General features: G+C 61.3%; 1 protein-coding gene across 12 annotated transcripts in view; it reads right to left on the bottom strand.

Moving 5' to 3' along the window:
* The window catches only part of ZNF185 (zinc finger protein 185 with LIM domain), a 58029-nt gene extending 32561 nt beyond the window's left edge, over positions 1-25468 (bottom strand). Inside the window, exons 1-13 of one of the 12 annotated variants that reach the window (XM_055081759.1) lie at positions 25307-25468; positions 11559-11779; positions 11248-11371; positions 10942-11007; positions 9053-9091; positions 8873-8950; positions 8300-8389; positions 7399-7485; positions 6730-6813; positions 6464-6505; positions 4974-5057; positions 4480-4569; positions 528-614 (exon numbers count right to left, since the gene is read on the bottom strand). In XM_055081759.1, coding sequence (XP_054937734.1) covers positions 528-614; positions 4480-4569; positions 4974-5057; positions 6464-6505; positions 6730-6813; positions 7399-7485; positions 8300-8389; positions 8873-8950; positions 9053-9091; positions 10942-11007; positions 11248-11371; positions 11559-11592 — 905 coding nt within the window. In that variant the 5' untranslated portion in view covers positions 11593-11779; positions 25307-25468. The other 11 variants (XM_055081760.1, XM_055081763.1, XM_055081761.1 and 8 more) reach the window with 11 other exon arrangements.
* Positions 25469-26042: the final 574 nt, after the last annotated feature.

Genomic DNA, 26042 nt, shown 5'->3' with positions numbered 1-26042 from the left:
CCTGCTGGTCGGGCCCCCCGCCCCCCCCGACCCCCTCCCCTGTCCCTTGAACCGTCAAGGCTGACCTAGTGACCCCGCCCTGTTCCTGGCGCCTCCCCCCGCCACAGCTGCTTCAGTGGCTTCATGGGGCTCTGCAAAGCCCGGACCCCCACCCAGCACAGCTGGCTGCTCGCATCCACAGGCCCCAGCAGGGTGAACCATCACTTCCAGGGGCTCCTGGCCCATGCTCAGCATCTCACTTGTGTCTGCGTCTGCCTCCCCCACCAGGCAGACCAGTCAGCAACTTCAGCGGGGGCGGGGGCGGGGGGGGGACCGCCGCTGGGTCCCCAGGGCCGGGTCTGGTCTCCCATGGACCAAGCGCTCGCTCCCCGGGAGTTGCGGAGTGAAATGGGGTGGGGGCAGAGAACCCAGGTGGCTCCCGTCTCCCACCACCCAGCCCCCAGGCCTCATCGCTTGCACCCCGACCCTGCTGCCCCCGACTCTAGACTCGTGTGTAAGGAGCCCAGGCAGCGGCAGGGCCCCTGTACCTCATTTCTTCCAGGTCTGGGGCCACCAGGCGGAGTCCCGCCCCGGGTGTTGTGATCTGCAGGCGGACGGTCTCCTCACCTCTTGCGCTGCGACCAAAGGAGAGCGTCAGAGAGTCGGTGCTAAGAAAGGCCTCCGCTTCTGCATCTGAGCTGGGGATCCAAGGGCGTCCTCTCTCAGGAGCCTTCCCCCCTCCCCCTTGTTTCTCCTCTCTTGCCTCCTCTTTGGGCTGAGCTCGGGCCGCTGACCTCCAGGTCCCAGAGGAAAGGGATTGAAGGACCCCCTCGCCAGCCTCCCACCCGGGAAACCTACACACCGAATTTGGAGTGAGAGCCAGTGGAAGGGGCATGTGGGAGACTCAGGGGATGAAGGCCAGAGAGCAGGTGCCTGTGAGCTTGAGACCAGGGAGGATCAGACAGTCTCCGCCCTCCGAGGGTCCCTTTGAGGGTTCCCGCGCTCAGAGGCTGGTCCGAGGGTGACTGCACACAGCCCTCCGGTTCCAGTGTATTTTTCGCCCCCACCGCGGGTCCTGACGCCCAGCAGGATTGGGCCGTGGTGATGGCTAGGGCTGGAGAGAATCGAGAGCTCCCCGGCTTTCTGCGGTTCTCCCTCACTCCAAGCCGCACCCACCCAGGCCCACATCACAGCCGCTCACTCTTTCCTTTGGTTGCGCCCGGCCACTGGGCTACAGATGGGGGTGGGCCCCAGGTCTGCCTTGGTGGAGCCCCAGCCCAGCAGGGGGCAGGATGAGGGCCGAGTGGCATGGGCCGTGCACAGATCCAGGCCCAAAGGCACCCGAAGAGCTCCACGGAGGGGTAGGCCAGCCCAGGCCAGCTGGGGGCATATAAGGGGAGGAGGCGGAGGCTGGCGGGGGTCTTAAAAGCAGAGCCCAGATTGAGTGCGGCAAAGGACACTCCGGGGTTCCAGGAGGAGGAGGGGTGGGGGGGACAGGGTGGAGACTTGTGTGAGCCCAGACGGCTCAGCTGCTCTCAGCCACCTTGGAGCTGACCGCGGCATCTGGCTCCAACCTAGACTGGGAGCTCGTGGAGGCCAGGCCGGTGGGCTGCTCACCTCTGTCCCTCCTGGACACTGCAGGTGACCAGAGGAAATGGAAGGGCTGCCAGAGACAGGGCCTCTCTGCACACGAGAGACCAGCGAGGGCCTGGTGCACGCGGGTAGCTCTGATCTCCGCCTGTCTCCACGATGACCACGAAGACAGCGTAAAGCCCCGGGCTGCTGTCGCTACCCTGCCCCACCTAAAGCACATGGTGCCAGGGAGCAAGGACACGTCCCACTTGGGGACGTCACAGGCAGGTAAAGCATACCTTCTGCCTGGCGTTTCTAGCTATGTCAGAGAGGAAACAGGGACCCCAGCTGGCGCCTGTCCCTCAACGCCCGGCTCCTGAGCCATTTCTTCTTAAAGGCCCAGCTCAAATGGCACCTCTTCCAGGGGTCCTGTTACAGGTTGCACTGTGTCCCCGCTAAAAGATATGCTGAAGTCCTAACGCAGGTATCTGGGTGAATGCGACCTTATTTGGGAATAGGGTCTCTGCAGAGGTAATCGGTTAAGATAAGGTTGTACTGGAGTAGGATGCATCCTAATCCAATATGGCGTCCTTACAGAAAGGGGACATTTGAACACAGACACACAGAGGGAAGACAGCCACGTGATGACAGAAGCAGAGGTTGAAGGGCTCTGCATCTACAAGCTAAGAGGCGCCAAGGGTTGACTGCACTACCAGAAGCTGAGAGAAAGGCCTGGAACAGATTCTGCCCCAGGGCCTTCAGAGGAGCACACAGCCCTGCTGACACCTTCCGTCATTTGACTTCCGGCCCCTAGAGCTGTGGAAGGACAACTTTCTGTTGTTTCATCCACCCAGTTTCTGGTACCTTGTCACGGAAGCCCCAGCAAATTCATACAGAGGCAGTAGCTCCTCCTCAGGCGCCCACAGCGGCATTTCCCTCTGAGACCAGCGGGTGCCCGTGTCGGTGTCTCCATTTGTTGAAGGGCCCAGCAAATCAGAAAGCGCCCAACCATACCAGCACCCAGGCGATGCGCAAAGGGCTTTATGTGCACTATCTCATTTAGGATTTGGGACAGCCTCCGGAGGTAGGTATCGCTGCTCCCTATTTTACACATGAGGACACTGGGGCACAGAGAGGTAAAGTGACTTGCTCAAGGTCACACAGCCAGTACAGGGCAATGCCAGGGTTCTGCCTTGTGCCAGAAGCTGTGCTCTTACTCACTGCTCCCCAGCCCCTCTGCCAGGCAGCATGCTGGGGCCCAGCCTCCAGGCCCCACCTTGATCAGGTGAGGCAGAGAGCCAAGAAAGCTTGGGCGGCGCTGTGACGGGGCCAGCAGCCGGGCCTGGGGCTCTCACACAGGCCAGTTTCTCTGAGAGAAGGTATCTGAGTGAGCTCAGTTTGGAAGGTGGGGAAATGAGATGAACCCAGGAAACCAGCCCCGTGGTGCCTGGAGGGAGGGCCATTGCCACAGGTGAGCAGTGGACGGGAGAGGGGAGGGGGCTGATGGTGGAGACAGGAGCTCAGATTTGTACGCTGGGGGCTGAGGAGCCTTTGAGGCACCCAGGCAGGTCAGGAGTCCAGAGGAAGACGGGGCATCCTTGTGTGGCACTCCTTCTGGTCCTCTCTGAAGTCCCTAAAGGGTTTGGCGCCCAGACAGGGGCGCCCCTCCTAGTTGGCTGAGAAGCTGACCTTCAGACCCAAGCCAAGGGGGATGGGGCAGGGACACGCCTGGGGAGGGGCCCGGGGACCAGGCTGTGAAATTCTCCTTTCCTACTCCGCCATAAAGCAGCCTCCAGAACTGTGACACGATACATTTCCATTGTCTGAGCCACCAGTTTGGGGGACTTCGTTATGGCAGCCTGAGCAAGACAGACAGCCATCCTGCTATGACAGCAGGTGATGGGTAGTAAACAGCCAAAGGAATTTCCTGGAATAAATGTTAAAATGCCTCTCAAATGATCACATAGCACAACCTACTTCTCCTCCTGCGTTCTTTCAGAAGGCACCTGAAACCAACACTAATTGCTTTCTTTTATTCAAAAGAGAAATTGAGGAGAATTCGGAGACGTGCATTGTTTTTGCTGACTTGTGTCCCCTCCAAAATTTATATATTTAAGTCCTAACCCCCAGTACCTCAGAACGTGAGCTTATCTGGAATAAGGTCGCTGCAGATATAATAAAGATGAGGTCATACTTGAGCAGGGTGGCCCCTAATCTAACATGACCAACATCCTTATAAGAAGAGGAGGTCAGGACACAGACACACAGAGGAAGACCTTGTGAAGAGACGCAGGGAGAAGACAGGCATCTACCCGCCAAGGAGAGAGGTCTTAGGAGAAACCCTGCCAACACACCTTGAGCTTGGGCTTGCAGCCTCCATAACTGGGAGACAATAACTGGGTTATTTGAGTCACCCCGTTTGTGGTCCTTCGTGACAGCAGCTCTGGCAAACTAAGCCCCCATATTCCATCCATCGCCGCGTCCCATCAATGCTACCTCGTGACGAGCTCTCAAATCTTCCCACTTCTTCAAAAGTTCCCAGGGTGCCCTTGTCTCCCTCCTGGCACAGAAGAGGTGGCCCCAAGGACCGAGGTCACATACAAACGGTTGTGGGGCTTGAGTCGGGGAGGGGCGTGCGGGACACGCAGTGGCAATTCCAAGACCCGTAACAGCCCCGGAGACAGTGGCACTGTCTGCAAGACTTAGCATGATTCAGCTCAAAGTACAAGGAGGTATTGAGTGCCTTGTGCCTGCAGACAAGAGAGGGCCATTATCTGCCCGGACACTCTGGGGCTCGGAAATCAGGGCAAGTCAGAGCCCCACCTGGAGTGAGATCACCCACGCTCAGCCTGTCCCTGCCCTGTCACCCCGCTGCCAGACCCTCCCATCTGATGGCCTCACAGGCCAGAGCCAGTTCTTGGCACCCACCTGGGCTCCGGCGTCCCAGCGGGGCTAGGCAGGCTGGGCGTGCACTCCATCCAAACCGCCCGAGACAGTCTGGCTCTGCCCCCGTCCGCACTGGCAAAGAAGGAGGTGGAGGACAGCATTCGCAGGTTGAACTTGACCAACGTACAGGAGAGCCTTGAACGAGCCTAAGGATAGCAGGGCTAGTGCCCTGGCCCCAGACCCTCTCACATCCCACAACTGGTACGTTTCCTCGGGATGTTGTGGCTGCCACTGGACTCAGTGGTGGAAGGGTTAAGCTGACACAGATAAGCGCTAAACAGACAAGACCGAAGCACTCTCTCCCAGGAGACCAGGCTGTTTTGCTCCTTTCAACCCCAGGACATCCAGCCAGAGAGGCCCTTACTGATTTCTGTGCCCCGTCCTGTCACTGGGCATACAGGGACACTGACCCTGAGGTCCTGTAGGGAGGTGGCCTGGCGGCCACCAGCCCTGGGCAGAGATGAGCAATTGATTACCTGCTCGAGCCGGGAGGGGATCGTGCCAGAGCAGGTGGGTCCTGGCTTTTCTTGGAAGGCCCGTCCTCATCCACCACCTCGACCCTTTGGGCAAGAAGAGAAACGGATGCACCGCTGTCCTCAGGGCACTTTTGGCCTGCGAAGCCGCCCCGGAGCGTGCTGACGTGCTTTCTTTCAGTGGTGTTCATGGCTTAGCGACTCCAGCTTGGGATAAGGACAGAACACTGGGTTGAATAGCATCCCACCAGAATTCATGTCTTTCTGGAACCTGGGAATGTGATCTTATTTGGAAACGGAGTCTTTGCGATCAGTTTGTCATCAAGTTACAATGAGGTCACACTGGGGTAGGGTGAGCCCTAAATCCATGACTGTTGTCCTTGTAAGAGGGAAATTTGGACACAGACACACGGAGAAAAGAAGGTCATGTGATGATGGGGGCAGAGATAGGAGTGATGTGTCTACAGGTCAAGGACTGCCAGCAACAGCAGGTGCCGAGAGAGAGGCCTGAGATGGCTTCTCCCTCACAGCTCCCAGAAGGAACCAAGCCTGGCCACACACTGATCTCGGACTTGTAGCCTCCAGAACTGGGAGACAATCTGCTCCTGGACTTTGGGCCGGTTCCCACAAAGTGCCGGTTTGTGGTACTTGGATATCGCAGTCCCGGGAACCTCATACAGCCGGGAGGAGCACAGCATTATCTGTCACTTCCATCGTGCTGCCACCACCCTCTGCTGGCTGTACTCGAGTCAGCCTCTTTGGTCTTCCCCCCTCCGTGCCTTTGCCCAGCTGGGCCCTCTGCCTGGAACACTCGGTATGCCGGGTCCCCCTTGTTTTTCAGTCCCCACCTCGTCATGGATGTCTTCTCTACCCCACAGAATACCCCCGCATTTCAACTGGCCGGAAGTTTCTTCCCTGTCCTCCCCAAACACTCCCCTTTCCCAGAAGATGTCCTGTCAGCTGACGGTGCCGCCCCTCCCTCATTCGGCTGGGGTGTCTTGATATCCTGATCACGGCCCATTGAACCCTGTTCACCCTTTAGGGCCCACCTCCAGTGTCACGGTCACTTCCAAGGGCCTGGTCAGGCAGGGGCTCCCAAGGACAAGCCTCTGGCCTCCGGCCCAACGATCCGGCCTTCCGAGGCACTGTCCAGCCCACCCCTGGTAGCGTGGGCAAGAGGGCAAAGGAACAACTTCTCCGTGGCCCAGTAGCCACTTCTGCTGCAAAACCCCAGAGGCCTTGGAAACACTGAGGCTCCATCTTGGGTCGGGGGCCGGGTTCTCTCAGCCAGGCTCCTGCCTATGCGGCATTGGTTGCCAGGGTCTTACGTGCCACCACAGCCACCCACGTGCTTCCTTGGCTTCCAGACAGAAGCCACCAGCCCCTCACCACTCCCCCCTACTCGGGGACAGTGACCGCATCCCACCCTGTGCCTGCTCTCTCCCCACACCCCGCCCCTGCCGGTGGAAGACCTTCCCTTTGCCGGCACTTACCTCTGTGCGACGAACGGGGCCTGCGTCTCCTGGGCGAGGCTGCTGGAAGAAGGCAGAAAGGTGACGAGTTGGGTGGAACCCACAGACAGGCGACACGACGCCCAGCACCTTGCCTACCCTGATGGCGGCAGCCAGACCTCTCGGGTTTCCAGAAAGTAGATCTGAGAGTCCCAGAAGGTCCGGTCGGGAGGGCCCCCTGAGCCCGCCCGTCGCCAGCCAGCGGAGGGCCGGAGCCCCGCGGGGGAAGGCGCCGAGCCACAGCCCACCTGGCGCTCTTCTTGGCCGCCGACAGGACGTAGGAGTGCTCTCGGGGAGCTGTCTTCCTCACCACACTGCTGGCGGCCTCTGACCTGGGGCGGCACAGGGAGGGGGCATCTGATGGCACGAGGGCGGCCCGGCTCTGGAGCTCCCGGCTCCCCCCCGGTACCTGCGAGGCCTCGGGACCCCTGCTACTGTTGACTCCGCCCTCAGGACTGCCCGTCTGCCGGGCCTTCAGCGTGGGGGGCTTTGGTGTGCTTCCTAGGTCACGGAGGGGCCGGCAGATGTTGGGAGCGAGGGCAGGCTGAGCTCGGGGCCTAGCTGCTGCCCGAGCATCCAACCCTCACTTTGGGACAAGGGGCTTGGGCGCCCCGGGAGCCCGGCCCCGCCCCCAGGCACATACACGAGGCCTCTCCCCGGGCACCGGGCACTGCCTGCCTATCTTGGTCCGATTTGCTCCGGAGCCTTTTTAACAAACTGTAGAGATTCCTCGTTACCTAGGTTCCGCCCTCTTAGAAGGTTCACAGGAGGGTCCCCTGGGCTGGCCCAGCACTGAGCGGCTAGTTCTGGGATTCCGGGAGTGCCACCCGTGCTGGCAGCGACCCTCCAGCCAACAGACCAGGCTTCGGAGACTCGGGCCCCGCCCTGTCCATGGGGCACCCGGCGGGCCTCGTTACCTCCGTTTCTGCTCATCAGAAGAGAAGGGCGCCTCCTCCTCTTCGGCAGCCCCTGACGCCGAGCTGCGCCTGACGTTGTAGGGTGCCCTGGGGCGGGCGGGGGGGGGGGGTTGAAGACGCTGGCAGTTATGGCCCCTCCTCCCTCTACGTCTGCCCCTGCTCCCTGGCACGGGCTGCCACCCTCAGCGGCTTGGCTTCCTCACTTACAACAACGCCAACACCGAAAACCGCACGTGTTGCTACCCGTCCCTGTTCCAACCTTTACTGCACCCCAGGACCCAGGTCAAGCCTCACCCCCTTCTCCAGAAAGATTCCCTAGCTGCTCTGTGTCGCTGGATGATGGTGACAAGGGACAAACAATATAAAGATGTGGGGCCCTGGGAATGCAGGCCCTGGGCACACAGGAGAGGGGCTTGGACAGGGGCCGCAAGGGGAGCTCCAGAGGGAATCCCAAAGCTTTACATCCAAGAAGCAGGCCAGGGTTAGGCACAAAGTGCCCGTGGGTGATAGGCTGCCAGGGCCGGCAGCATGCTTGGGCTCACCAGGTGCCAGCCCAGCTCGGCCCAGCCCAGGAAACAGCTAGGGCCATGACCCATGACACTTTCTCCAGACCCACTAGCTCCTTCTACGAGCTTCCTACAGCCCCTGCTTTGCTTCAGATCCGAAGTACAATGTGCACACCGTCCAGTTTTCTGGAGCTTGTCAACCTCTGGCGGGTCCCAGGCCACAGTGGCAACTGGCAGCGATGTCGGGCCGACAGGACTAGCACTCCTGGGCTGTGCTCGGACCTGGCTGTGCTCAGAGGCAAGCAGCCAGCTGCCCTCGGCGGGCCCAGTGTTTGGGCTCGCCCTTGGAGGAGGACACCCAACTCCCCAAGTTGGGTGTGTGGCTGCATACTCACAGCTTCTTGTAATCCTCTGTGGTCATCCTGTAGCCAGAGGGGGAGGGGCGGGGAGGCCCAGCAGGAGGTGCTTTCCCCAGACCGGCAGCGCTGCAGAGGCAAGGGATTTCTGTGAGTCTACCCGCAGGGCCCCTCTGGCTTCCAGATTTGCCTACGTGGCCCAGCGGGCATGTGGCAGGTGGACAAGGGGGCGCTGGTGCCCCTTCCTCTCTGCTCTCAGCCCTGCCAGACACCCAGGACATCTGCGCAGGGCAGCCCTCTTGCCACAGACAAGACTCAGCCACCTTGGTCCTGCTTTTGTGATGAAGCCCAGGTTCAGCCTGGTGGCAGCTCAGCCTGTTGGGGAGAAGGTGGCCTAAGGCACACAGCTCGGGGCCTCGGCCTCAGTGACCAGGGCCAGTGAGGACTGGCCCAAGGACAAGGGCACTGGTAGTGGTCCAGGGCCTTGCCTTACACAGGAAGAGACCCGCCACCCACCACCCCCTCAGCGACCAGAGGCCTCTCTCTGGCCTGAGCGTGGCCTGGGCCCTCACACCTCCCACGGGCCAACTGGCCAGCACCCTGTGAACACACCTTTTTGGAGCTCCGTTGGCCTTGGGGAAGTGCTGCTGGGGCTGAGACGAGCTGTCTACAGGCTTGGTGAACACTCCCCTAAAAGAGAGCCCGGGAGAAGCAGCGCCGTGAGCCCCCTGGGAGAAGCTGGGGGCGGTGCGGGCGCCGTGGGGAGGTGGGCAGGGTCCCGTGGTCACCTACCGGATGATATAGCCGGTGGGAGCCCTCGTGCTTGGGGGCCTGCCGAGGGAGAAGAAGGGATGACGTGAAGCCAGGCTGCCCGGCGACGGCAAAGTGGGTTGGCTGCCGGGTGTCCCGGTGCAGGCAGAACAAGGGGAGCGACGGTGGCCAGCTGCTTCCCAAGAAATCCAGCCACGCCTGCACCCCTCGCCGGGCTGCCTGTCGCCCTCACGCTCCTCAGGAAAGGTACCCCAGGCCGATTCTTCTGGGCCCTGGCTCACGGCAGGTGCCCAGGAAGGCATGTTCCACGGCTGGGCAGGGACACACAGGCGTCCCCTCCAAAGTCCGGTTTCCCCCTGTTCTGACAGCCCTCCTCACCTCCACTCTCAGAGCTGACCCAGCTCGGGCTGGAGGCCCTGCGCTCAGAGGTCTGGGGCCGAGGCGATGTCAGGCAGAGGCCAGCCCCCTCCAGGAGGACTCACGAGGGCCCAAGGGGCAGAGCCCAGGCAGGAGCCAGCGGCCCTTTCCTGCCCGCTCTGCTTGAGCCCTCCCTCCCCCAGCCCGTGCGATGCCCACATCACAAGTCTTGATGGAAGCTTGGGACTGGAGGGCACGGCCAGGGCTTGGTCGGTGCCTGGAAAACATCAGCCTCCATGCGCCGGGCACCTCCCGCCGGGGAGGGGGCTCAGAGGACTCGGGTGAGAGCTGGGGGTTCTGGGATCAGAGGCGGCTGGGAGGGCAGTGCAGAGCCCCACGGACCGTGTCCTTAACAGGGCATGGCCTCCTGGAGGTGACCAGGTTACAGGAACACTTGGAGTGGAACCCGAGAAAGAGAGGTCACCTGTCCCACGTGTTTTCCAAATATACTCCCAAACCAAAGCCCAGGCTGAGAACTGCACCCCCAAAGTAAACATACTCCCCAACGAACAGGTTCTCTTTGAACTGTGCGCGGGCTCCGGCCAACTGCCGCTATATCGCAATCCGCGATTCTCCCTTTTATGCTCATCTCTCTACTCAGGATGTGCCCGTGTTCCCGGCTAGGATGTCAGCTCCCCGAGGAGAGGGTTGTGCCCTCTGTGCCCAACACAGGACCTGGCAGGTAGCAGGTGCTGAGTCATTGAGAGATTGCGGGCAAGGGCACAGTTACCGGAGGGAGCCCCCGTGGCTAGCAGTGAACTTGGACCCCTGCCTTCCGGCTGCTGCCCTGTCTGGACCACCACCCCAGGAGGGCACTGGCCCTGCACTCAACTGCCAACGGCTGGCTCTCCGAAGCAAGGATCGAGCCTCAATTTAGTGGTCCCCCTAACCCTAAGCCCGCACTTCTCAGGAGTAGCTCCTCCCCATATGGGCAGGACGCGCCCACCCTTCAGAGCCTCCCTGGACGCCATTATGCAAAAGTCCTTGAAATAGAGAGAAGAGCTGGTTCCCCTCGGCCAGCTGTCAAAATATGTCATCTTGAACTTGGGAGACAGTTGGAGCAAGAGTGTGAGTCTCCCCCTGGCACTTGGGACGCTGTGCTGATACAACAAAAAAATGTGACAAGTAAGCACGTCTTAGAGCTCTTGCAGAATTTGCATAAAACTGAAGTTGTCCAGACCTGTGGGTATCGCCTCTTTAAAAACGTGCCTGACGTTGTGTATTATGCAGAAGATAGGCATTTGCTTTTGTAATCCCATACGCTCTGGCAAAACGTAGCATTTTGGAGCTAAGACTTTATTATGCTCGGTGACAGTTTTGACCCCAGTGGCCAGCTGGAGCCACGGACCTGGACCCAGTGACTCCTGCACTCCTTTTCCCAAGAAGGAGCGGAGCGCAAAAGCCGTCCTTCCCGTGGAGTTCAAATGACTCAGTGTCCGCCAAAGGCTGCAGTACAGGGCCCACCCACCGGCCATCTGGGCACCACTTCTTACCTGGCCTTCGGGACCTCCCCAGCTGAAGAAAAAGATAGGGCACGACTCCGGCCTGAGGGCAGCTCACTGAGGAAAGAGGGGACACGAAAGGGGGCGGGCGCTACATGTACCCCAGGACGTTGGCCCAGCGCTCCCGTCTCACCTTCTCCTTCCCCGGCCTGCGTCCACACTGCAGCGGCGTGTGTGCCCACGCACGCCCTGGCAGCCCGGCCTTTCTCACCCTGTGACTTAGACTGAGTGTGGCCCATGGAGCGCCACCCCACGCCCAGCCTGTCGCTGCCGGCCCCCCTGGCCTACTGGACGTACAGGGCGTGGCTCTCCGACTCATCCTGCTTGGTGATCCAGCTCTTGTCCCCCTTCAGCGTGGTCCGAACCTTCATCTGCTTGAGGACGTTATTGCGCTCCTCCTCGCCTGGCGGGAGAGGCTTCCCTGGTGGCGGCAAGGCCAGGCGGCGTCAGAAGTGGAGCCCAGCCCCAGGACCCCGAGGCCTCCTTTCCAGCCCTCCCGATACATTGCTGTCACTCGGCTGCCCAGGCAGCGCCGTGGCCTTGCAGGGCAGGCCTGGAAGGAGGCAGCCACGTGCCAAGCCCAGGACAAGAGGGCACCCAGGCCTCACCTTTGCTGCTTCCTCCGAGAGCTGAGATACTCATGGTGTTTGCTCTGAACGTCCCTTCTCGGTGCACTCAACGGGGCTCCTGGGGGCAAAGGCAAGCACGTGGCTTGTCACTTCACGCGTTTACAATGGCTCGTGGGTCACCGTACGGTCCTCGGCAAACTGAGACCACGCCGGCTGTCCTTTGGCTGGAGGCTGGGCGGAGGCCGCCGCTGGGCTGCACCCTGGGAAACGTGACACGGCCCGCCAGGGGCTCTCTGTTGGAGAGGTGGCTGAGACAGGCAGACCACCGACCCTCTTAGAGACCTCTGACGGCCAGACTCCCGCCCAGCGAGCGCAGGGGAGGGGTGGCCGCGGTGGCCGACACTGGTGGACCCAGGAGGAGGGATGGGGGAAGGAAGGGTACAGGCTGGGGGACGGTCGCCGTGGGGGGACCACCTCTCTCACCCCTTAGTCGCCATCTGACAGACCCTGAACGGGTCATCTAACGTCTCCAGCCTGCCTCAGTGTCCTCATTTAGAAAACGGGAGTTAAAAAAAGAGTCCGCCCTTCAGGACGGCCGTGAGGACAGAAGGCACCAATGTTCTTGCAGCCGCCCAGCACTACCCGGCACAGCAAAGATCGCAGTGGCTCTCAAGCTGTGCTTGTTGGGAGAGGGGACCGTCGGGGCTCCTTAATCAGCCCAAGCACAGCCCGGAGGTGTCAGCCCCGTGTGGCTCGGGGCTTGGGTCCACTCCGGTGGGGAAAGCCTGGGGCCCCACCGCCAACTGCTAGTGGCCCTGGGGCACCAGGTGACGTCGGGGAAGCGGGGAGCGTCCTGTGCTCTGCTTTCTCTTCCTCTCTCTGTCTTTCCGCCCTGCCCTCCCCCATCGTGTCCTCTCTGCCCTTCGGTGGCCCAGGAGGCACTGGGGCGAGGCGGCCGGCTCTCCAGCATGGGACTGGCCCAGCGCGGGTCTAGTCCAAGCAGTGACCGGCCACAGCCGGCCCCTTGGGCCTCAGGAGAGGGGCCGGAGGCTCAAGCGAGTGGGCGTGACAGGAAACAGGGGCCCTGGCTCTGCCCGCACAGGTCCTAAGGCACAGCGACCTCCCTCTAGGGGCCTGCCACCCTCTGGGCCCCTCCAGGGCCAGGCCCTGAGCAGCCGGGCCATGCTGCCAGCTGGCTAGTCCCGGGAATGTTTGCACGGAGGTCACGGGCACACTAGAACGGGCGGGGCAGGGGGCCAAGAGGAAGCCAAATTCGCCACGTCAGCCAGAGCTGCACTTCCCATAAACCGCAGCGAACGAGCAGCCCTCTGAGTGCCAGGAACGGCACCTCATCACTGCGAACGGGGGCCCCGCGTGCCTAGCCCCGCACCAAGGATGCCACGTCAGAGTTCTACTGCGCAGAGCCCACTCCACGGGTGATCCTCGGACCACACTACCCCATCGTCCCATCCCAGCAGCCCCTGGAACGGCCCCACCGGGCCGCCCGAGGCCTCGGTCCCTCCGTCTCCCGGCGCTGCCGACCCACCGTGTGGCCTTGGGGGAGCCCCCCGCCTCCTCTGGGCCTGGGCTCCCCGGTTTCCCCTCAACAAGCCTGTTGGCCACGTCGCCTAGAAATTTTCTGTCAAATCAGAAGCAAATAAGCCGCTTACTTCCAAAATCAGGGCAGGTGCATGAACATGCAGAGTGACAGAGGCAGAGGGGCCACTGGGCACTCCCAAGCCAAAGGGGCAGGGACACACCCAAGAGCCCCCAGCAAGGGGTGGCTTTACAGCTTCTTGTCCCACCTCACCAGACAAAGACCAGGACTGATGCTTCGTCTCAGAAGTCGAATGTCTTTTTTCGTGGAACAGGAAACCTGAGGCAGGAAGCAGCGTCTTCTCATGGGACTGAAGAAGAAGGCGGCGCTTTAGGACACGGAGACTTTAAGGCGATGAGTCCCGGCCCGATGGATGCACACATGACACTTGAATCGATGTCCCAGCGGGACAGCTGGCTCCTCCCTCCACTTCACGGCCCGCCTTCCCGCCCCGCGACAGCCCTGGTTCAGGCCGCACGCATCGGCCCCTGATCCGTCCTGGCCCACATCAACCGGTGCTTCTCGCTCAGCTGGTCCCCTACTGTCTCCAAGACTGGGGGCAAACTCCCCAGTCCCCTGACCCAGCCACTTGTCACACCTCAAGGTCAACAGTGTGCTCCAAGCGGACCACATGCCCCGGCATCCCTGGAAGGCGGCCCTGCCAAGTCAATCCCCGCGCCTTTGCTTACGCGGCTGGGCTGGAGGCTGGCGGGGGGCCGTGCTCCTGACTTACCCAATAGCGCCACCGCTCCTCTGAGCCAGGTCTCCTCTCGGACCCGCCATCCACTCCCCTCGTCTGACCCTTCTCAGAGAGCAGGGCAAAGTAGCCGCCCAGTCCGTGGGCGATCAGAAAACCCTCACTGCAGACAAGAGCAGCTTTGGAGGATGGGGGCTGGACCACTCAGGAGGGCATCTCCTGGGCGGCTCTCAACCACTGTTGGCGGGCAGGTCGGTCAGGGCATCTCTCTGGAGGACAAGTCTCCGTGTGTGTCGACAGCTTTAGAGGGGGCAAAAGCCCACTGATCCAACAGTTCCCCTCACAGTAACCTCTCCTAAGGATTCAAGCGCATAAGGAGAACACCAGTGTACAAGAGGGTGGCATCCCAGTGTAGAATATGATGGTGAAAATTTGGCAATAATCTAAATTCCCAATAGTTGTATTTAAACATATTATGACCTACTGTTCAAGCAGATAACACGCGCCCATTACAAATGATATTGATATATGCGATATTTGACAAGCCTCCAGGTATATCGGTTTCCATACATCATTAAATGAAAGGCAGCTTTTAAAACCAGATGTGTAGGATGTTTCCATCTCCTTGAAAATACATTTACGTAAAAATGCCCAGGAAAAGAAACAACCGAAAGGACATACACAAAAATATTTTGCAGAAGCACCCTTGGGAGCGGCCTCAAAAACACAAGAGACGCACGCAGCAGCAGAGAATGAACGCACTTTGCACGTGCAGGCTCTCTGCTCCCTCCCTCACTTGGGGAGAACTGACCAGGCCTCGAGGATCCACACCACCCGCCTCCAGCCTGGCTGACTGTAGCCTTGGTCCTGCCCATCCACGGGGCCTTGGGATGTGGGTTGCCAGCATCCGGCCCAGGCATCGGGGCAACCCGCCAGCAGTAAGTATACCATCGTCCTGCCTCACTGCGAGCGAACTGGGATCGGGGAGGGTGGGCAACTGGCCCCAGGCCGCACTTCCAGCACTTTCAGAGGGTGGTGGGCCCAGCTAGGATCTGAGCCCCCGCTGTGGCTGCACAGCAGCCCTGCTGACCCCACACACGACGTCACGGAGCAAAATCCTGGGGTCCAGGCAGCTCAGCACCAGTATGGTTCCTGCAAAGCAAGGCGCGTGGCCCCAGCAGCTGGCTCACACCGGCTGCAGGGAGGAGACTCTTGGACTCAGGCCAGCCACACACGCCATGCCTGCCTGGACTCTCAGCCTCACTACCAACTCCCAGCCCCCGACCCCAGCATCCTCTCCGAGGTGGGCAGCCCTCGCCCTGCAGCCCGGGACTCTACCCTCTCCACGTCCAGCACGCCGAGGTCTCTTATGCCCAGGGCTTGCACCCGAGATGCAGGATGCAAAATCCAAGAAGACATGGGAAGAGAGAAACTGTTCTGCGCCTCCGCGCTCACCCCACGCAGAAGGTGGAGAAAGAGGCGAGACGGACGCTACATCGCTGGAATGTTCCATCTCCAGCTGCCTTCAAAAGTGGGGCAGGAGGCCTCCCGCCTGCCCAGGCCTTCCAGTCTTCCTCTTCGTCTGGGCACTTGGGCTTCTCCCAAACCGTCCTAGGCCCTCGTGGCCCACGAGGCCTGCCATCAGGAAGGGCCACCCAGCCTGAGAGCAAACACCGCCCCCCAGGCCCACAGCTCTGCTGCTCGTCCCTAAGGGGCCTCACAAGGCTGCAGCGTTGTCCCACTCTGTGAGCCTCATCTGTGAAGTGGTGCTGAGCCACCAAGCCCGTGAACCTACTCGCTGGGTCTCCTCTGGGCAGGACGCCTCCAAGCCAGAGCATGTGCCACTCGCTGGAATTTGGTGCCAGTTCTGTCCCGTGCCATGGCTTGGCGTCTGGATGCTGGTGGGTGTCCTCGCCTCCCGAATGGCCCATGTGAGCACCGGTCCAGTCAGGGCAGCCCCTCTGTGCACCGTTTCAGGACTATGGCCCCACTTCCACCTCGAGAGGGAGAAGTCTTCTGACTCTTTAGGAGTTCTCACATCGCCCTGCCCAGGGGCCTGGCCCGGGCCGCCAAAGGAACGGGTGGCTTACGTGCCACCTTCTAGCCCAGCTACCCCTCATGGCACACCCCTGGATCCTCGCTAGATGTAGCCCCACTAGGCAGGACCCTTCCCGCGCTGACTGCCAGGGAAAGGGCTTCCAGCCCTGATTGGACAGACAGAAGCCAGGAGCCAATGAGGGGCGTGCACGGAGCCTGTGGTCCCGGCCGCAGAGAGCCTGGTGGCATCAGAGGCCAACAGAGCTGCTGCAGGCAAACTAGCAGGAGGGAGGGACCTGGGAGAGCTGGCAGACGGTGATGCGTGAGGAGACAGAGACGGAGAGAGAGACAGCGAGGAGGGGTCACCCTGTCACCCCACAAGGACGTGCTGTGCCTCCAAAATGAGAAAACTAACGCAGAGAAAGTTTTCTAGAATCGCCGACCTGCCTGACTCCCCACGTCGTGCACATCCACTTTCCCAAGCAGGCCTCTGTGTGTCTCCCCTTTGCAGCTACCAACTTGACAAACGGCCTCGAGCTTCAGCCCAGGAGGCATCTCCCAGAGGCGCCCTCAAGTTCCCCTGGGGCCCTCCCCCTGGCGCTGCCGTCCCCACACCTTTCCCGGCTCCCCCCCCCCCCACCCCACCCCGGCACAGCTGGGACGGGCTGGCTTCTTCCGGACAACGGGAAGGACACCAAGGTCGGGGCAAGGCGCCCGGGCCTGAGAACACAGGCAGCCCAGCCCCCCGGTCCCTGCCCAGGATCCCTGCGGCAAGGGCTGGTGTGAAAGGAGACGGGCAGGCTGAGTGACTGCCCTTCCCCCACCCTGGATGGCAGTGAGATGAGCGGAGGGCAGTGCTGGAGGCCAGGCAGGGACCTCCTAGGTAACCTGGGAGGGAAGGGAACAAAACGCCTCTAGCCGCGCTTTCCAGGAGCACAGAACATCGTTTCCCACGCAGGGAGCTGCAGCCAGAGGGCACGGGTGTTGGGGCTTGTCTGCATGTGTGTATGCTGGGCGCTGGCCACTGGCAGAAGACAGAGGGGCGGGGCTTCTTCCCCAGAGGGGAGCTGGGACACTCCGCACCCAGGGAGCTGACAGGAAGGCCGGCTGTGTTTCCTCACGTGTATCGACCTTCTGCGGGACCCCATCTCTGGCTGGCGGGGATCAGACGCAGTTCCGTCCCTTGGCACCAGAGCCCGCGGCTCAGCTCCGGGCAGACTCATCAGGTGTGGGTCAGAGCCCACGGCGTGACCCACGCAGCCAAGCCCAGTGACCAAATAGAGATGTGACGAGGACACCTGGAAGATGTCACTGAGGCTTTGGGCCACCCAGGGGCTGGTTGCTGGGCCAGCTTTAGGCCACGTTTCAGTAAGGCTCTGTCTGCGAGCATTTTTCTGCGGCTCTGGGGCAGGGACTGCTAACAACAGCCGCAGGGCCCCGAATATGGCCTCCCCCATCACTTCAGCAGAGACACAGCACTCCTATCTGGGGCGGGAGGAAGGAGGTGAAGTGGTGAAAAGTCCCTTGTTTCCCAGCAGCTTGTTCCTGAGACGGGTGGACCCGGCCAGTTCTGATGCTTCGGCTGGGCGCTGCCGGGGGGGTCTCAGAGAAGACAGCTGGCCTGGGAGGAAGGAGACTCCTTCCTTCCACGGGGCCTTGGCTCCCGATGAGGGTGTCAGGACTAAACCGTGAAGAAACAAAACCTGCAAGGGGGACCTCAGCTGTCGCACCTGTCCCCTCTGGCCCTCTTATGACAAATAGCCTGAGGCTCCAGGCTGCCAGAGCCCCTCCATGCCTCCCTCCTGGTTCAATTCACCCTGGGGGCTGCCACCCTCAGCGAGAAGAGCGGGGGAGGGAGGGAGGGAGGACACCTGTGCGTGACCTCCCAGCCCGTGCCCCTCCTCACCTGTCCAACAGCTCTACCCACCGGAAGACATGCCCCGCTGATGGTGGCCACCTCCCAGAAGAGACACCTGGGTCCTCTTTGGGTGTGTTTCAAGCAAATGCCTTTTTAAGCTTCAACATAAGGGTCCCTCCTAGTGTGTAAGTGCCCGTGAGAGGCCCCTCTCAAGGTCCTTCAGGGTAACGAGGTGTCCCAGAATTGGGGCAGTCTGCATTACCACGGGACGGGTGACAGCAAGGTAGTCAAAGGCCACCTGCTGGAGAGCCCTGCCTCTACCCAACGGGCAGCAGGTGCCTTCACCCACCCCGTCCTTCCTTAGAGAGCTGCCCTCCACAGTTGGCCTGGCAGCCCCTTGAGCCCGAAGGGGGCAGCAGAAACAAAAGCTGACAAGGCAGTGGGGCCCATCATCTGTCACTTCACAGCGGGGGCACACATGCTGTTTCTTCCAACTCAGGTGCAAAGGAAAGAGCAAGAGATACGGAGTCCAAGTCCTGTTCTGTCAGAAAAGGTCACCGGACATGTCACTCACCCCCTCCGGCTGAAGAGGAAGCCCCAGTTTCAAAGCGCTCCCTGACCCCCGCACCTGGCCACGGCGGGGAGTGGGGGGGGAAGGCACAGGCTTCAGTGCCTCTCACCACCAGGGCCACAGCCCCCTGTCCTTGCTCTGCAACATCCCCGGAGGTCAGAGGCCTAGCATCGTAGGGAGGGCCCAGGTTGCGCTGGGCTACGAAAGGCCTGGACCCAGATGAACGATGCTGAGGCCCCAGGGGGCTGGGGACCCCTGCTTGGGTGTCCTCGTCCAGTCCCTTCTCAAGGCACACACTCGGCTGAGTGTCAAAGTTTGGACCCAGGCTGACTTAAGCCAGCACTGGGTCAGCTGACCTGATTCCCCAGGCCAAAAGGGCCGGAACGATCAAATGTCCCATTTTATGAGACAGTCTCCTGAGACCAAGTCTCATGAATGAGGACATCCTCGTTCCCAGTCTCAGCAGCTGGCAAGAGGACAGCCAGCAGACGGGTTACCTTCCTCCAGGGGTTCCTGGGATCCAGAGATTCTCAGCAGCCGTCCAGGGGGGAAGGGGCCCTTCAGAGGCCTTCCAGATCGATGGCTGAGCAGCCGGGTCATGCCCAAGCCCCTCAGTTGGCTGCACAGCACACAGCTCCCAGGAGCCCTGGCCGGCCTCTCTGGCCTGTGCGAGCGACAGAGTGGAGCATCTTGCCGGCCCGTGATGCTCCAGTCCCAGGCCTCCTGCCTGGAAGCCAAGGGGTGGCAGGAAGGAGGCGTACCACATGGAAAAAAGAGCTGGAGGAGACTTGGGTTGCAGAGAGGGAAAATGTAATATGGAAAAAAAATGCATTGACTGGGGGGAGTATTTGCAAATGTGCTTTACAGGTAAATGACTTCTGCATGAAAGTCTGGAATTTCACCTCCCCTCGTTCCACCCCCAACACCCCAGAATCTAGACTTCTCGGCGTCAGCACCGGAGGGGCCCTGGGAGGCAGACATCTGAGTCTGGTCAGCTCCCTCCGGGCGGTGGGGAGCTTGAGCCCCAAGAGGACAAAAGGAGCCACAGCCACCCAGCCACACATCACTCCTGTGCCCATTCGCTAGCTCTCAGCCGGCCAGATACAAGCAACTGCTTCGGGCGACTGGGCCATTTCAGCGGTGGCTTGGCCTCAAGGGCCAGCAAGGGTTTCTGGCAGGACCCTCTGAGATGTCTCTGTGGAGGCCAGGGGGCTGGGCGGGGCCAACCTGCTGGGGACAGCAGGGCCCATGCGCGGGCCTCACCCTACACGGGACCCTTCGCCTGAGCTATTCCCAGGGCCGCGACCTCCCCTGCTGTGCCAGGAGAAGGGGCCCAGACAAAGCTCGGGAAACGTCTCGTGGGGCCTGGGCCAGCTCTGTCCCTCCCAGCGCACCCCCCAGCTGCCTCTGCAGCCCGGAACCAAGGTGGTCGTAAGCTCATCCCAGCGGGGCAGAGATGCTGTCCACATCTGCACACAGACAGTCAAGGGGGTTGAAAGGGACCCAGGGGTCACTGGAGCCCACTTCCACCCCAAACAACTCTTCCCACCCCAGGAATACCCCTGCACCCTCTCTCCTGCCACCCATTCAGCCTTTGCCAGAGTGGGCCCCGTGACAGGGAAGTCCCCTCCATCTGCCCCTGACTGACATTGGCCAAGGCTGATTCCTTCCGTCCTAGTCACAGGTGATCACGAGTGACGCTGCCCTCTCCCTTCCCAGAGTCCCCTCCTTTCTCACCTTCCTGTTCACCCCAGACCCGGAGCTCCCTGAGCTCCGCCCCTACCTCTTATCGCTGTCCTCACTTTTGGATGAGAATACGGAGACCCAGAGAGGAGAAAGTGTTTGCCCAAGGCCCATATTCATTTATTCCCTAAGGCTTTATAGAAAGTGGCAGCCAGGCTAGGTGCTGGGCAGACAGACAGACAGACAGGCACCTTCAAGGTGCCCTTGGCTCGGGCCCTTCTGAAAGAATGAAAGAACGAGTAGGAGCTCACTGGGCAGAAGTGATAAGGCAAGTCCTGGTTTTTGTTTTCCTTTGTTTTTCTCAGCCTTAAACCGGCCGCTGCCCGATGTAAGCATGTACACCGGGGATGCCCGCCCTGCCGCTGGGAACCCTCAGGCCTGCTCTCTGCCGCGTCAAGCTCCGTGGGAAACTGACCTAGTCATCAGAAAGTGGCGAGCCGAGCCAACGATCACAGGGACCAGATCAAGGCCGCCGGACCGAGCACCCGAGGTGTGCCCACACACGTGGCCAGGCCCAGGGCCTGCCAGAGACAACCAGCAGCAGCGTGGGGCCTGCCCACCGCGGGCCCTGGAGGCCAGGCCTCCTCTTGGACCCAGGGTGTGCCACAGAGCCCCACAGCCACCAGTTCCCGGCTCCCTCTTGAAATGGGAAGTGAGCGCCCTCCCCACCGGAAAAGCCTAGGCAGTGTTTCTGAAAGTGGCCTCTGCGTCCCTCTGGCATCCAGGTCACCGGGGACGTGTGCTTAAGTTGCAAATGCCTGCTCTCCCCACCCCCATTAGACTTCGAGAATGACACCCACGGGGCCTCTCGTCCTTTCATTTTCCAGTCCCTTCTCCGCCCAGCCCCGCCCCTCCTCGGCCCTCGGTCGGGTCCGCCCTGGGCCCCAGCGCCAAATAGGGACCGTGCGTATCTGTGAGATAAGGTAGCCTGGCTCTGTTCCTAATCCTCAAATGAGTTCGGAGTGCCTCTCTGTGCCTCAGTTTCCCTTTGGAAAAACGAACTGCCACCAGCCCTGCCCACCTCCTGACCCTGCCATGACCCCTGGAAGGTCATGACGTCATTTTTACCACTTTTCTGTGAGCTTTTGATTAATCCAAGATAAAAGTTAAAAACAAAAACATTGAAAATTGTCAAAGAAAGCAACTCAGATGTTAGTAGGCACCCAGAAATGACCCAAGAATTAAGTGTCCTGTAGCAAATCACTGCACTGTGGGCAGACACAACACGCATCGCCGGCACATAGACTGGCAGGGATTTTAAAACAGTTGTCTGGCCTCAACCTCACCCCTGGCGACCACGGCTCCTGGAGGAGGACAGCTCTGACAGCATACGGGTGACAACCTGGGGCCTCCAGGGCTTTCGTGACGCGCTCAGGTTTGCACAACTAGACTGTGGCCGAGCTGGTGTCTTAACGCAGTGGGACCTCCGAGTCGCGTTCTTACCGCTAGGCTGTAAAGGCGCCTCTGTGTCCCGTCACACACCCTACGACCAGCCATCTCCCGTCGCCACTTCACAACCCTCAGCAGCAACGATGCCAGCCTCTCCTGAGTGTCACTCTCAGGCGCATGGGTCCCTGCGTGGCTGCTCTTGTCCTGGCATCATCAGCCAGCTCTCTGCGGGCGCAGCAGGAATGAACGCAGAACCTCTGATGGATCCCAACCTCAGGGGCCCAAAGACCCGGGGCGCCATGTGGGTTGCCGCTCAGGGCTCTGGAGCCATGGAAAGCAGCTCTCCTCTCCCTCAGCCACGGTCCCGTCCGATGCCAGGGGGGCCTGGCGGTTGGGGCAGCCTCGCTCAGCGAGCAGAAAGCAAGCTGGTGTTACGCATGAGCTGGCACCTCATGAGCTGTGGCTTGAAGCAAGATCCAGACCAAAGGGATCAGTCAGCCGTGGAGGCTGAGTGGGGATGGGTGACGGCAGGCTTCCAGCTTCCAGAGTGCACTGGGCCAGATGTCTATGTAGGCAGGTCCCAGGCCCGCTGCCGGGGGCCCAGAGTCTCTGTCCTGCTTGGTCTGAGAAGGCCACAGGGGCGCTAAGCAGAAACGCAAGGCAGGCTGAAGGAGGCTGAGGTGAAGCACTGGCTGCTCCTGGGGTCGCTGTACTCCGTCTGGAATCTGGACTCGAGTCGATGGGGGAGGGAGGTTGGGCAATTTCTTTACTGAGTGGCCTGTCTCCTCGGGGCAAGGCTTGCACCTGATTTCCCTCCCGGGCCCCGCTGCCGAGCTCCGGGTGGAACATATAGAGGGCTTAGGAAGAACTGGCTTTGGTCCTTCGGGAACAAGGGGAGGCGAGGCTCAAGCAGCCCCTTCCCCAGGCTCCCACAGCCCCTTGTGCTTATGCCACCTCTGCCGCTGACTTGTGCGCGTCCAGAGCGTGGAAATGAACAGATCCAGAGCACCTACTGCGTGCCTGGCCCTGTGCTGGGCGCCTCTCATCAGCTCCCCAGCGCTGAGTACAGAGCCCCCAGCCCGGCCCCGGCTTCTGAAGGCCAGGCCAGGAAGGCGCACGGGCTGGGGCTGGGAACTGATGGAAAGTGGGGGTAGGGCAGGTGAGGTGGGTCTGCCCCTTCTCATCCTGGGGTGGCCCCGGGGTGATGAGGAGAACAGGCCAAGTACCGAGGCCTACCTGCAAGCTGGCTCCTGGTCTGTGCATCCACCTCCCGGCCACTTGCTTCTAAGTGGTGAGCAGGGCCTCTGAGCTGCCCCTGGTGTTTTGGATGAGGCAGTGGAGACCCTGGGAAGGTAGGACACTCCTCCCCCCCCACCCCCCGCTGCCTTCCACCACAGCTCTAAGTGACCTGGGGAGGAGGGAGTGGGAACCCAGCGCCCCTCCCCACCGTCCAGGCCTATCGGCCCACGGGGCCCTGCCCCCTGTCCCCAGCCAGGTACCGCGATCAGAATTCCAAAAGGCCATGAGGCCCAGGCACGACTGGGTCCAGGCGCCAGAGGCCTGAACCACCGCTCGGTGGGCTGCGAGGGGCCCCCTCTCAGGGTTCGCTGAGTGGTCCCGAGATGCGGCCTTCCACGATGTCAAGACTGCGTGCACGGGCGGGGATGTGCTGGAGCGCGCTCACGCTCACGACTCCACATCACTGCTGTCCTGTCCCATCCTCCCAATCACAATTCCTACTGCGCCTCAGACGTCCCAAACCCCGGGCACCACCACCACCGACCTCATCTGAGACCCCAGCGGCCCTGGGTGGGAAGCGACCTAGGTTCTTACCCCCCCGGACCGTGGAGCTGCTGCCTGGGTGCCCCCGGCTCAGAAGCAGCAGAGTGGACAGAGCAGCTGAGCTTTCAGTCTCTTTCCAAGGCAGAGGTATCATTCTGCCCTTCCAAAGAGGACAAGGCTCTTGGCTCCCCTGCCCCCGTGAAACAATCCAGCCACAGAGCCTGCTCACTGCAGATCCCGTCGATAACAGCCAGCGGCGCTTCGTTCGGCGCCTTCTGTCTGAGAAGCTACCTTCCCAGTGGCCCTTCAGGGACTGCCCTGCGCCCGGCACCTGCTCATCACAAGCAGCCGGCGAGCCTCCCGCTCTGGGCTCCAGGGTGAGGTGGACTCTGGGTCTCAGTTTGCTCATCTATAAAATGGACACAGGGAGAACTAGCCGATGTGAGAGAGCACCCTGGCTCCGGGCCATTTACTAGCAATCAAACCCTCTCTTCCAGAAAGAGTGAGGACGGCGGGACGAGGCCGGCCTTAGGTGCCTCTCTCCTTAGTCTCTTTGCTCAACGTGAAAACCAGAAAACTAAGTACCCTGCCTCAGCCGGCGGAAGCCCAGGAGGGACGCTTAGAGAGGGTCCCCCCCCCCCCGCCCCCGCTGACTCTGCCGGCCGCGCCAACGGCGACTCGACAGCCCTACCTGGCACAGGTGCCCGGCTCGCGGGGCGGGCGGAGGGTCGGGCGGGCGCGGGGCGCGGGCTCCCTCGGGTGGGCAGCGCCGGCCGGGCCGGGCCGGGCAGCGGACGCGGGGTGCGCGGCGCGGCGGGGAGCGCGCAGGGCGGCGAGGAGGCGCGGACTGGCCCCGGCCCGCAGGAGAACAAACAGGTTTTCTCCTGCGCCCGAGCCTCGCCCCTCGCCCCTCCCCTCGGCCGGCCCCCTTCCTCTGCCCTCTCGCGGGGTAGGTAGCTGCGCCTGGCACGTTCCGCGCATTCTCCCGCCAGTGTCCTCGGCCCGCCCGCCCCTTCCCGGCCCCGCCCCGCGGGGCCGCTGGAGAAATCAAGGCCCGGGTGCCCCGCACCGAGCCCAAAGCGAGCTCCAGAAGGCTCGGCCGCGGTGGAAAACTTCCAGGCAAATTCCTCCGGGCTCGCGGCCCCGGGCTGGGAGGCCTCCGCCACGTGAAGAGCCCGGGCTCCCCAGTTGCGGCCCTGCGCGCGCCCGACGCGATCTGGCCCCCCTCGGGGCGATGACTTTGCACAGATGCTGCGGGTTAGTTCTGTCGAGAACTACTGTTCCTAGATCCATTTTACAGGTGGAGATCCCAGACAGGGGCGGGGAGCGGGGGCTGGGGGCTGTCGGCTGAGATCGTGCCGGAAGTCCCGGAGGCCGGGAAGGAGGAGAAAGTGGAAGAGCCTGCTCCCCGGCCGCGCCTGAGGAGTTCTCACCCTGGAAAACCATCCTGGGGTGGACTTGGGGTTCCCAAGACACTGCAGTGAACACCCTGTCAGCCAGCCAGGCCACCCCCACAAGCTGGGTGGGGAGACACAGGCAGACCCCGAGGGCCAGTGCAGTTTGATGTCATTCAGTCCTGCTTTGGGAGCACTTGTGTCATCGTCATGCTTGCGGAGCACTTGTGATGGTTAAGGCGCTGGGCTGGGGGCTAGGATGGAGGGAGTGTCAGAAGAAGCCCCTAACCCTACCTGTGGGGCAAGAGACCGCACAGAGTTGGCCTGTGAGGATGACGGGATCAAAACGATGGACCAACAGGTTCTTCTTCATCGATCCCTGCCAAATCGATGTCCTAAAGGGCCCTCCAATCCATCCGCTTCTCTCCATACCCACTGCCATCACCTAGTCCAGGCCTGGGCTCCAGGATCAGCCTCCTCGGTGGTTTCCCTGCCTCCGGTCTTGCCTTCCCCCCACCCCGCCGCCCAGCCTCCACACAGAAGTCACTTTAAGACTTTACACGTGGCTCCACTGCCTGCAGCTCTCTGATGGCTTCCCATTGCTCTCGAGATAAAAGGAAACTCTGTAAGGGGCTCAAGGATTCGGCTGTGGAGAGCTCTCTCTCTCTGCAGACCCAGCCACTCTCTCCCTCGGTTCAGTACACTCCAGCCACACTTACCTCAGTCCGTGTGCTCTCCTAGTTCCCTCTGTGGCTACGTCAATCAAGCATAGTGGCTGTCACCTTTTATTGTTCCAGATGGCGAGCTCGGGGAGGGTAGGGCCCTGTCTGAGTCATCACTGGGACATGGAGACCAACATGGCAGGTTGGAGGGGATCGAGAGGTGATTGAAACTCAGGAAGGTGTCCTTGTTCTTCTTGGGCTTTATCAGGTAGGGAGGAGACTGCCCTGTGTCTGTGTGAATATGTGTGTGGGGTGTTAGGGTGGGGATTGTATGCATATAAGGTATAACGTCACCTCAGTTCATCTGTGTCTCTTGCCAACAAACGTTTCTCTGCTTCCGGTCTGGTGGCCGGCATCTAACAAACACCTTCCAGCCCCCTGACCTCAGGCTGCTGGCGGTCATGGACCCGGCTTGGCATCCTTGCTCCGAAACATACTCGCTATATCACCTAGGGTGTGTTTCCCCCCTCTCTGGGCCCCTTTACCCTTCCAGAGCCCCTAGTTTAAAGAGGTAGAATGGAGAGGACAAGAGGTGAAGGAGTAGAGGTAAGGATGAGCAAGAGGGTGGCCCTGCTCTCTAAGGCCACCAGTAGGAAATGGCAAGCTCACTCCCGAGCCCTGAGTCTGGGTTAGCCAGCTAGAGAGTACAAGCAAGAGTGCTGTTCAAAGCCACCAATGGGGCTTCCCTGGTGGCGCAGTGGTTGAGAGTCCGCCTGCCGATGCGGGGGACGCG

Source organism: Physeter macrocephalus, chromosome 21, assembly GCF_002837175.3.
Source record: "Physeter macrocephalus isolate SW-GA chromosome 21, ASM283717v5, whole genome shotgun sequence".
NCBI classification, from domain to species: domain Eukaryota; kingdom Metazoa; phylum Chordata; class Mammalia; order Artiodactyla; family Physeteridae; genus Physeter; species Physeter macrocephalus.
This window is presented reverse-complemented; position numbering and strand designations above follow the sequence as displayed.